The sequence below is a fragment of the Ictalurus punctatus genome, chromosome 24 (assembly GCF_001660625.3).
Source record: "Ictalurus punctatus breed USDA103 chromosome 24, Coco_2.0, whole genome shotgun sequence".
In the NCBI taxonomy this organism is placed as follows: domain Eukaryota; kingdom Metazoa; phylum Chordata; class Actinopteri; order Siluriformes; family Ictaluridae; genus Ictalurus; species Ictalurus punctatus.
The window spans coordinates 3,861,655-3,873,843 of record NC_030439.2 but is presented as its reverse complement, the minus strand read 5'-3'; the positions used below and the strand labels follow the sequence as shown (position 1 = coordinate 3,873,843).

Genomic DNA, 12,189 nt, shown 5'->3' with positions numbered 1-12,189 from the left:
CCATGTTTAGGTGGAAGATTCTGTCACGAATCGTGACGGAGCAGAGATAGGACGGATGCAAGTGCAGGATGAACAGTTGTTTATTTGAAAGACAGACAGGCAGACAAATCCAAAACGTGATCCAAAACGTAATCCATAAACATGCAAGAGGTCAGGCGATTGGCAAACAGGCATACACGGGGCAAGGCAGGAATCTAGGTCGTGGTCACGGAAAACAGGGTCGATAAACAAAACAAGAAACGAACTATGACGAGGGACTGGAAGCGGATAATCCAGCGCGAACTAACTCTAAACAGGGACCGTGACTATGACTACGATACGAGCTAAACTGACTATAAACATTTAATCTTCCGCGTTGTGTGCTGGGAGGCGCGCGGTATATATGCGGACATAATCAGAGTCTAAGCTGCTAGCAGCTGAACAATTCAGACCCACGTGAAATCCCAGCCAATGACAGAACAGGGAGGAGACAGAAACATAAACAAAACACACGTGTCCAGAAGTCATTACAGTCAACAACGGAAAAGCAGGTGCTCGCGCATTCGCGCTTAGAGCACGCTGCTTCAAGGGGGAATCGTGACAATTATCCAGTACTAAGTATTTAAGTATTCAAATATTTAACCCAAAGTTATAAGCAGATCCAATAAACAGCCGACAGTTGTCAGTCATCTTACCTAGCACCAGAAAGTGTCTGAGAATACAGTAGTTTGTAGCCAGTTATCAAACACTGAGTGTGAGAAAGGACCTCCATGGACCAACATAGTTTGCCTGAACATAAGTAAATATTGGATCACTATTGTTTTTTGTTTTTTTTTTAAAACTGCTTTCAAGTTTTAGGATTAAAAAAAGAAGAAGAAGAAGAAGAAGAAAAACCCACAACCTTTTTGCACTCAATAATGTCCAGCTGCTAGCATTACCATTCAGCAGTGAACATGGAGGATACCGCACAATGGCAATATTGTTATACTCCGTTTTGTATTCAGGGCTGAATAAGTAAGGAATCATGCAATAGGCTAATAGCATGTGTTTAGTGTATTTATTTGTATCTTGGTTCTTCAAGCTTGGCTGACTAACCTTAGCTGGCTAGTTTGCTACTGTCAACTATGGGTCTGTATTGTGGAGCCAAGCACATCTACATCATTGCCGTTCTCACATCTGAAACAGAGTGCTGAGTGGAACACAGCCAATCCTCTCACCTTCTATAATTGGCTAATTACTCTGTGGTGTACAGTCTCTTGTTGAAGGCATACTGATGGTAGTGAACTAGCCAGCTAATATTAGCTAGCTATCCAAAATTACAGAGCAGACACAACACACACACACACACACACACACACACACACACACACACACACACACACACACACACACACACACACAGAAAGGGAGCAGGCACTTTGGTCAATTCATGCTCTGGCAGACACAGACAAGTACACCAAGCACATATTAGTCAACTAGCTGGCTAACATTAGCTAGATAACATTATGTAAAAGAACTGGCATCCTTTCCTGTGTGTATTCCAGCCTAATTGCCTGAGTTTGCCTGGAAACTGAGATCAGCTTCGGTTTCTTGACCAGGATAAAGTGTTTACTGAAGATTAATAAATGGTGAATGAACTTCACAACTGGGATGCTTATTTTCATTTCACTAAATATGAGGCTGATTTAGAGAACAAATAAAATGTCTCATTGCGTTAGAATGAAGTCGTATATTCTCATAATAATGATAATAATAATAATAATAATAATAATAATAATAATAATAATAATAATAATAATAATAATAGCCAGACCTACTCTTGTGCCTAAAGTTGTCATATTATGATGTATCTATGATGACATATGAGTCAGAATGTGCCAGAAGCAACCCATCAACTATATAACTGTAAATGACTTTTGCAGTCAGCTTAGGAACATATTTCAGACTATTATTTCTCCACTGATCATATAGTTACAAAGCTACTTATTGCAGCTATAAAACATAAAATACTGATCCATTATCAATCAGTATCTGACAACATTTTGTTGTCAAATTTATTCAAAGAGCCTTTTAGACAATAGCGCTATCAGTTCCAAACCAAATGCCTTGCTTTTAGTTAGATCTGGTTATACCACAGCACTGTTCAATTCTCTGTTCAATTTGCAGGTGGGCATTCATTTTCTGCAAAAGCACTGCTCTAACAGTGGTTCCAACTGTATTCGAAATGATAAGTTTCCATTAATGTGCTCAATTTAATGCATTGTCATTTCTACAGTAACAGCTCAATCACAAGGACTTATACAACAGATATTCCACATAATCTAAGGTTAATAATAAATGGATTTTAAGTGTTGTTATTTTTCAAAGAAAACGTGTTATGTTTCCATCCACGTATTTCTGTGTGAATTTTGGGATATCGCAGTTTGTCAAGAAAACGCTGGATGGATACACCAGATGCAAATAAAATCTCCAAAAATGCGCATAAAAAACAATTGAGGTGGATAATTTTTTTTTATTCGATAAGATAACATACCCATACACTACAATGGAAACACATGTACTGAATAAATTCCTAGATAAAGTCATGTGACTTTCCTCAGTAAAATAATGTGATTGGATAATTGGCTCAAAAAAGTAAAATTGGCAGAGTTTCCCCGGTTGCAACAACTTCCATTTGTAAGTTCCCCCGGAAGCGAGTGAAGATTTTGTTCTCTTATTCTCTACACATGGGATGGAAACAGTGCTTATTCACAAATGTTTTATGTCATATTCCAATTTTTTGCATAAATGAAATTCTCAACTAGGATGGATACATAGCTACTGACTTTGTTAATATATACTTTATATTTATAGAATGAATCTCCAGTGGGAAATCTTTATTGATAAAGTATTCATGATTGAGGAGTTTACACTTTTTGGTATCTCCAAAAAAAAAAAAATACCTTAACACAAAATCAAGAAAAAACACAATATTTGAAGGAGCTTGCAATTTTTCAAAATTACTGCAGATTTTCCGCACATTTGGACGTCATGTGACATCATCACAACGTGCATTTAGCCATTCGTGTGCGTCGAACATGGGTACAGCTAAAAGGTCTCATTTACCAACAAACATCACTGCAAAAGACCGTACAAAACTATTTCATACAATGCAATTTTGCCAATTCGAGTAGTTTTCCCAGAAAAAAAAAATAAATCCACAAAGTGCATCGCAAATTTTGAAAAAAAGCTGCAGCAAAATCAAGCCTTTCTGTCCACAACAATCCCAAAAACACTCAGTGAAATCTTGTATGGACTGAAATACCTGCATACTGTATGGCATCCTGCTTATGATTGCCAGCTGCTGACATATGATTGTTTTTTAGATTAGGAAGTGTGGATGATAGCATCAATAAAGAAAATCCACGATATACATTTCGGGCCTTTTTTTTTCCAGGCTGCCAACAAGTTAGACAGCATGCACACACTATTTCACCACTACCAATCCAATCCAGGTTTACAGCTCAATTAAGAGTTTTTCAAACTTAAATTAATAAATATTCCTCACCTTCATACCGATGGCATCTATCTCCATTAGGGCTGTGGAGGTTAGCTGTCCCTCTTAATTAAACAGTAGTTTAATCATTGTATGCTTGCTCTCCCTCATTTACTCCTTCCTTCTCCCTCTTAGGTGATATTATCCGTTATCGCTGTCACCCTGGGTTCACCCTGGTGGGGAGCGAGATTCTTACATGTCGGCTGGGTGAGAGGCTGCAGATGGATGGCCCCCCTCCCTCCTGCCAGGGTGAGCTTTTTACAGTGTCTTCATACCATTACGGGGGGGTAATTTCACTTACTCCCTCCTTCATGTACAATGATTTTAAAAGATCTACTTGATGATGAAATCCACTTAATGATGGACACCAGCACAGATTGGTGATTTCTCCTCTCTGACAGTCCCATAAACCTGGAAATGAGTTGATGAGTTGAATTAGGGGTATTTAACCAGGCAAATCATCAAGCTAGACTCCAGCTATTCAGGGTAGGACTTGGGTACCCCTGGTTGCTCAGGACCTGTAGTATACAGAATAGCATATAAATAAATCTTACAAATCTTACAACTGATATGTAATGACTACGTTCACTTAGACTATAATATGCAGAGACTCATCAGACTGAAAGATGACCACAACCAACATACTGTATTATCTCATCTTTGATTTTTGCTGTAAATCCCTGTAAATATAATCGTCATATAATGTCAAATCTAAAAGTGCTGCACTTCTGTTTGCTGTATCAGTGCAATGTCCAGCTCACGATGTGCATTTTGACTCAACTGGAGTGATATTGAGCCCCAGCTATCCAGACAGCTACCCCAACCTGCAGATGTGCTCATGGAGTATCAACGTGGAGAAAGGCTACAACATCACTCTACACTTCGAGTTTTTCCAGACGGAGAAGGAATACGATATTCTCGAAGTTTTTGATGGTACGTAGTAGTGTTAAAACTCTCATAGCTGCAGCACTCATGACAAATAATTGTCATTCTGCAGTACTGCAGTGGCAACTTTGTGTATTTTGGGGTTTTTTTGTATTTTGTTTTCATTAATATTTTATTAAAGCTTAGGTCTTTACTGCTACATGTTCACTTCAAGAATAATAATTAATGTAAGTTTTTTTTTTTTTTTAAATGCTAAAAAATAATGATCTTTAGAAGCCTTTTATTTATTTATTTATTTATTTATTATTTTTTTTTTTTAGGATTTTTAGGATCCTTTCATAAAACAGTTTTTGTTAAGTGAAAATGAAGATGCTAGACAGGCTCAAATAACACCTTTATATACAATGAGAGAACACCACAGCTCGTAGCCAAAATGCATAGCCAGAGACCTGTTGGCTTTTTGTTGAGGGCACAAACACAGTATGTCACATCACCAGAAATATTATAATCAGGAGTGGATACATAAATTCATATGCTGCTGGGATTTAAGTACTCAGTTATTTTCCATAGTCTGCATTAATGCACATAATTAGTTGGTTAGTTGCTGCTCTTTAGCCTAGTTTGGATTTGCCCAGTGGAATAGCTAAGGAATGCTTGCTACATATGTACTGGGGCAGTGAGAATCATCTAGATACCTTCTTGTATGCATACCGAGACCTATAAGCAGCCACATACATAGTGCAAATATTTGCAGTAAATATTGCTATCACCTTTTCCTAGAACCTTCATGCCAACTTAATGTCAGGTCAAAACCGACTCAAAATGATAAGGAAGCACAGTGGTTATTCATGGGTCACTGCTGCATATGATTTTATCAATATTTTGAAAGGGCATGGAAGGGGGTGAGTATGGGATGGATGGGAAACACTCAGACTCCGTCTCCAAGGGGCTTGAGGGCATGACTCTAGGAGGGCAAGTGCTAGGAAGTCAGGAGTCTTGTGAACACTGGAACACAAATGGATTGCAGTGACCTGAAACTGCCCCGACATTTACATTTTACATTTATGACATTTGGCAGATGCCCCATCTACAGCGATTTACATTTATCTAATTTATACAACTGAGCAGTTGAGGTCTTAAGTTAAGGGTGTTACTCAAGGTCCCTGGCGTGGTAGCTTGGAAGTGCTGGGATTTGAAATCTCAACCTTCCGGTCAGAAGTCCAAGGTCTTAACCGCTGCGCTAAATGAACAAGAACAGTCTGCTTGGCCATGCTGGTTTCCTGACTCTGGAAGTCCAGGGCTTCATTGGCAGCTCCGTCACATGGGGAAGATTACACCAGGTTGATTTTGGGCAGAGCAGATTGCGCTAACATCCCTTGACACTATGCATAAACCAGTTTGTGGAGAGCTACCACCTAGCCTGTTGTAGGTGTCCTGCTGCTGGGACTGAGGTGTGAATCAGCTGCCTTTCAGAGGAATAAATTTCAGTAGACTGGAGTTATTGCTTTAATGGTAGCAATAAAATGGCTGACCTTTAAGTATCTCAATAAAATTCTTGCAATGTTGCGTAGTGAATTCTGCACAAGAGCAAATTTAATGCTTGAACCATGGGCTGTTGCCAATTTGAATGGCAGTCCCAGCCTGTCAGTGACCCAGACACATTTTCACACATTGCTGAGGCTGGAATTGAACATGGTGGCTCAACTAGTAGGTAATTGTCCACTTGGAAAAGTGTCTTAGACATGATTTTAGTTGTAGTATGTGCGGCTGTGGCTCAGGTGATAGAGGGGGTTGTCCACTAATCATAGGGTTGGCGGTTTGATTCCCGGCCCACATGACTCCACATGACAAAGTGTCTATGGGCAAGACACTGAACCCCGAGTTGCTCCTGATGGCAAGTTAGTGCCTTGCATGGCAGCTCTGCTACCATTGGTGTGTGTGTGCGCGCGTGTGTGTGAATGCCACTGTTGGGCCCTTGATCAAGGCTCTTAACCTTCTTTGCTTCAGGGGCTCCGTATCATGGCTGACCCTGCGCTCTGACCCCAGCTTCCTGACAGGAAGTATGTGAAGAAAACAATTTCACTGTGCTCTACCGTATATGTGACCAATAAAGACTCATTATCATTATCATTCGATGCTGGACGAGTGCGATGGTGACTACAGAGGGGTGTTTGGGCGGCAGGTTTGAGTCCGAAAACATTGTATTCTTAAATTGAGTTGAGCCATGTTCTGTGGCTTCCAGAGGATTCAGACTGCACAATCAAGTCTTACAGCACGGTTCTTTACGCTAACTTCTTTTTATGTAGTGAAACAAACTAAATAATGGAAATCTGACCCAAAGAGAATTGACCATTTTTATATCCCTGGTGATAAAGACTTTCAGAAATAGTGTGCCAGATCATGAAATCACCTAGTCAGTGTACACATTTACAGTTACAATGAGAATTATTCAACCCCCATTGCAAATCAGAGTTATTGTCAAAATTTACAGACTTTCGGCTGTTTGCAATGAACAAATCAAACAAAAGCAATTGTTCGAATGTTGTGGTTTCCCCCAAATTCAGCTGACAAGGATTTTTTGTTATTGAACATTTTTCAACAATGCATTAATTCAAATAACTTCGTGTAATTAAATGTATGTAAATGTGCATAATTAATGATGATGTTAGTATTAAAATGTTTACTTCACAGAAAACACTCTCTCAAGAGAAAGACTTTTACAGAAAAGTATATGATGTGATTGTGTCAACTGAGTGGAGCTTAAAGCCTTCATCAGTATGTTACAGATATTGCTGGGGTCACTAGTGGACAAAAATAATTAAATAAGCATGTTTCTGTTCAGTTAACAGTCGATGAGACTAAAGTTATAGATGCAGTTTATCCAAAAATCAGAAAAATTATTGACAACAATAAATCTGTTGTGTTTACCTGTAGAGTCTAACCTTCATGTAATTTTTCACCATAACTGTCACAACTTTGCATTTGCTTCTCTCCCTCTTTATTTCTCCATGTCATTGTGCTTTTCCATGTGTGTATGTGTGTGTGTCTGTCTGTCTGTGTTTTAAGGACCTACAATCCACAGTCAGACCCTGGCCACTCTGAGTGGTGACATTGCCACTCCTTTCAACATCACCACCACTGGCCATCAGCTCCTGCTGCGCTGGTCGGCTGACCACGGCACCAATAAGAAGGGATTCCGAATCCGCTATGTCGGTGAGTATCAAAGTATGTATCCACTTCAATCACTTTTTCACTTGCATGCTTATTCCTGCTCTTTAATTTGAGCGAGCATGTGGATAGAAGCATGGTGTGTGCATGGGCTTGGTTTTATATCCTAGTGGGACCAAATGGATAGGAAAAGCTGAGAAGCTGATATTTCTGACCTTGTGGGGCCTTCTTTTCTTTTCTTTTCTTTTTCTTTTTTTTTTTTTTTACAAAAGTTGCAATTTTTCATTTCGCAGAGTCAAAAGGATTCCTTTCGGTTACTGAGTTTAAGGTTAGGGTTAGATCTAGGTATAGGCATAGCATTAATTAGCAGCATTAATAACTATATGAATTGAAGGTCCTCACAAGGATGGTAAGACCAATGTGTGTGTGTTCTTTAAAGTGTGTAAAAGTTAATGTGAAAATAAGTCAGAGACAGATACTACATGCTTTGTGACACTGCAGTAAATTGTATGTCCCAACAGACCTGCAGTACATACTATAAATCTTACTATGGATGCTCCTTGAGATGCAAGGCAAAAACACACATTACTCTTTCCTTCAATTTCTTACTGCATATTCCATTTTGCTCTGCGTGCGTCACAGAAAGTGAGAGAGAAAGTATTTGTCTGCTATGAGACTTCAGTAGCATGCATGCGTAAAAAAATGTATATGACAGTGCTAACTCTAGGTGCATGTGTCTGCACAGAGAAAATTCTTCTGCACAAAACAATAAAATGAAGCAGTTTTATTTGAGTAATGCAGTCTTGGGTCATCTAGGAGATGAATGTCCCTGGTGTCTCTGTGGCTTTCCCTGAGGGGAGAGAGTTTATTGTCGAGCAACTCTCAGTGGGTCTTATTACTGCGTTTATTATAACATTATATCACAACATTGCTGAATCCTCAAATCTAATTGGTCAGAAGATGTTTCTGTAACAACAGCTCTGACAGTAGTGTTGTCTGTAATTCATAGTGTTGGGTCCACCTTTGTCGAGACCAAGTCCTTAACCAACTGAGTCCGATTCTCGGGACCAAGTTGACTCAAGTCTGAGTCCTTAATCACACTATATTGTGTGCTCCAGTTCGAGTTGATATTTCAATTATTTGATGCATCTCCCCCACAGTTATATAGTCTGAGAGAGAGAGTACAGAATAGAGTTACATTTAGCAGCATGTCATAACAACAAGCTTCATGCTCTATTACTGCTTTTAATCTGTCTACAAATGACAACAAACTCATTTCTGAATACTGCTCTGTTCTTATAACTTTTTTTAGTTCTTAAAATGAAAAAATAATCCCTATCAGCAGGCTTTATGATATTTATTACATTAAGAAGTACATTTCACATTTTACGTGAAATTCAAAACCGGAATCACCAAATGCTAATGTTTAGAAGTGTGCGATATGACTACAATGTTATTTCACAATAACTATACGTTTTCTCAGGTATATACAGTGATTCTTATTAAATTTACTGAAGTTATTCAGTCAAATGATTTTCTCTTTGTCTTTTGTTGTTTCATGAACATTAATGACACCGAGAGTAGCAGGTTTATTAGACTGCTGTCACTTTAAGACCTAAGTACTTTCCTCCAGCTACTCCGGTTTCCTCCCCCAGTCCAAAGACATGCATTGTAGGCTAATTGACATCTAAATTGTCAATGAGTGTGTGAATGGGTGTGCAAGTGTATGTGTGTGTGTGTGTGTGTGTGTGTGATTGTGCCCTGCGATGGGTTGGCACCCTGTCCAGGGTGTCCCCCGCCTTGTGTCGTCTGGGATAGGCTCCAGGCTTCCTGATACCCTGTGTAGGATAAGTGGTACAGAAAATGGATGGATGGATTTTTTTCTCAGGTAATTCCATTTGAATGGACTGTTGTTTTTCCAATACGATTGTGAAAATACCTAAATACTAACTATACAGCTGCTGTACACTTAGTTTAAAGTGTAACCTTTATATAATTACTGTAATATAAAACATGTTAACCCAAAACACAAAAGCAGCAGTAACCTTATTATGTAGGTAATTACATACATCTCAATACAAACAATCAGAAAAAAAGTCATACCAGAAAACCAGCAATTTACACAAATGTAATTACACACAAGATGTAATACTATAATCCATGTGTAAAAGAGCATATGTCCTCAGTCGTTAGCTTCTGGTTGCATATATAATTTAGGACTAATTACACACTTTGATCTCAAACTAACAGTTTCCTTATCACAAAAAAAAAACAAAAAAAAAAAAACAACATATTTTAGAAACAGTAGTAGCCTGTTAGTATTTAAGTAAATCCTTTGTGCAGCGTGTTAAACGTGAATATTGTTAGTGCATTGCTACTAGGGTTTGTCAAAAGTACAGGTACTTTGGTACCAAGCCAGTACTAAAAACCTGGTACTGACGCGCTGGCTGATGGTCAGTCGGGAACTTTTCATGGGTGCACCCTGCAATAAAAAGACATTGGAGCCAAAGCTGCAGCAGCACCTCTGCCGGTCACCATGCCTGTGTCCGACACCGCATACTTACCTACTATATAGTAGACGAAATACATGTATTTCTCTCCTACGCGCGTTTTCCGCGTTCTGTGCTGTTACCGCTAAGTGTGTAAAAGTAGCCGCGTCCCAAAAAATTGATGTGTGGATAGATTAACCGTGCTTTCGGGAAGAGCGGCTGCTTACCCGCAGTATTTATTCACGCAATTCAAGCAGGTGAGTTTAAAATGATGGAAGCGGTTGCATTATGACTCTTGTAGAATAGTTTAATTGGATTGTATTACTGCAAGAAAACATCCTTGTTTTTGCTTACTTGATGTTTAGCATACGCGCGTTTAACGTTAATACGATCAGGAGTCCTTATTAACCATTTAATGCTTTAACTTTTATTGGGGTAAAATAAATGGGAGGACATGATGGGGTGTACTAATTTTACACACCAGATGCTTTTTGATGACCTCTATATCTGAAATTTATGTCTTAAAAATAACAGATGTGTGGCTAGCACTATTTAGGTCTTTAATATGCGTCAGTCAGAAACACATTTCTGCTCTTGTCTGGATAACTTTAGTAGCTTTAATAATGATATACTTGGAGTATACAGAATTACGGAAGCCTAAGCGGCCATGCATTATTCAGTTTTTTTCTGTTGTTTTCTCGTGATCTTGACATAGCAAAAGTTATTTTCTCACTATGCGATTTTATTGTGAGAAAATCTCACTCTTTATGAATGGGACTGGTGTTAAATGCACGTTGGTGTCTTCGCCATCATAAATGTAATAACTTTCCGCTGAAGAGATGGACTTTCTCTCCTCATTAAGAGAGAGGGATGTGTGTCCCCTTCTCAACTGTCAGACACTAATGTGGAAGTCGTCAATTCTGCAGAGATGAGATACTTTTGTAGGCCACCCCAGAAGTTCGCATCACTCTGGTTCCCACCACAAAAAGCCTACAGGATTTTTCCGTTGGCTTTTGGATTATTGCAGAAAATAAACGTCTGGGTTACACATGTAACCCTGTTCCCTGATAAGGGAACGAGACGTTGTGTTTAGCATAACATTATGGGAAATGCCTCTCGCGTGTGACCGGTATCTGAAGCTTGTGTAAAATCATGCCTATTTATAGGTCTGCCATGATCAGGTGACGTGGCAATTAAGCGGTTCGCGTGATATAAATATGGCACCTGTGAATGGTGCCATCAGCCTCTATTATCTGAACGAAGACGCAATTCACAGGCCTGCCCTGGTATGACAAAACTACATAATGTCTCGTTCCCTTCTCAGGGAACAGGGTTACATGCGTAACCCAGACATTCCTTTTCAAAGGGAACTTCAACGTTGCGTTTAGCGTAACACTATGGGAACAAAAATACCCACTCCGTCATACCGAGGGTACGGCCTGTTCAAAAAGACCCAAGCCCGAGGGTCACTGTAAGACACTCGAGCCCAGAGTGGAATGAACATCCAGGCTGTAATAATGACTGAATGTGTATGGCGTAGACCACCCTGCAGCAGCACACACATCCTGTAAGGATACTTCTTTGGACAGAGCCTTCGCAGAGACGACCGCCCTAGTGGAATGAGCCCTTATGCCCAGAGGCGTAGCGAGGCCGCGAGATTGCTTCCACTATCCAATTAGAGATGCGCTGCTTTGACACAGTATCACCTCTACTGTCGCCACCAAAGCAGACCAGCAGCTGCTCCAACTTACGCCACTGGCTGGAGCGGTGAACGTACGTACAGAGAGTCCTTGCTGGACACAGCAGGTGCATTCTCTCTTGTTCCGGTGTGGGGAATGGAGGAGGGCAGAAAGCCTGCAACACCACAGGGTGGGCAGCCGATGTAGGCGCCTTAGGAATATAATCCAGCATAGGATACAGGAAGGTCTTGGCTAATCCAGGGGCAAAGTCAAGGCAGGAAGGGGCAACAGAGAGAGTTTGTAGGCCTCCTACTCGCTTGAGAGATGTCAGGGCCAGCAGAAGAGCTACCTTTAGAGTCATAAGCTTCTCAGAGACTGACCCTAAGGGCTCAAATGGGGTACCTGACAGACCTTCCAGGACCACAGAAGGTCCCAGGAAGGTATGCGCGGCCTG

At 40.0% G+C, this 12,189-nt stretch overlaps 1 protein-coding gene across 2 annotated transcripts in view; it reads left to right on the top strand.

Annotated features, from left to right (window-relative positions):
• csmd3b (CUB and Sushi multiple domains 3b) overlaps positions 1 to 12,189 on the top strand; it is a 489,673-nt gene that overhangs the window by 409,563 nt on the left and 67,921 nt on the right. Inside the window, exons 46-48 of one of the 2 annotated variants that reach the window (XM_047150624.2) lie at positions 3,650 to 3,763; positions 4,259 to 4,447; positions 7,466 to 7,612. In XM_047150624.2, coding sequence (XP_047006580.2) covers positions 3,650 to 3,763; positions 4,259 to 4,447; positions 7,466 to 7,612 — 450 coding nt within the window. Of the gene's footprint in view, positions 1 to 3,649; positions 3,764 to 4,258; positions 4,448 to 7,465; positions 7,625 to 12,189 lie in introns of both variants that reach the window. The other variant, XM_047150623.2, reaches the window with a different exon arrangement.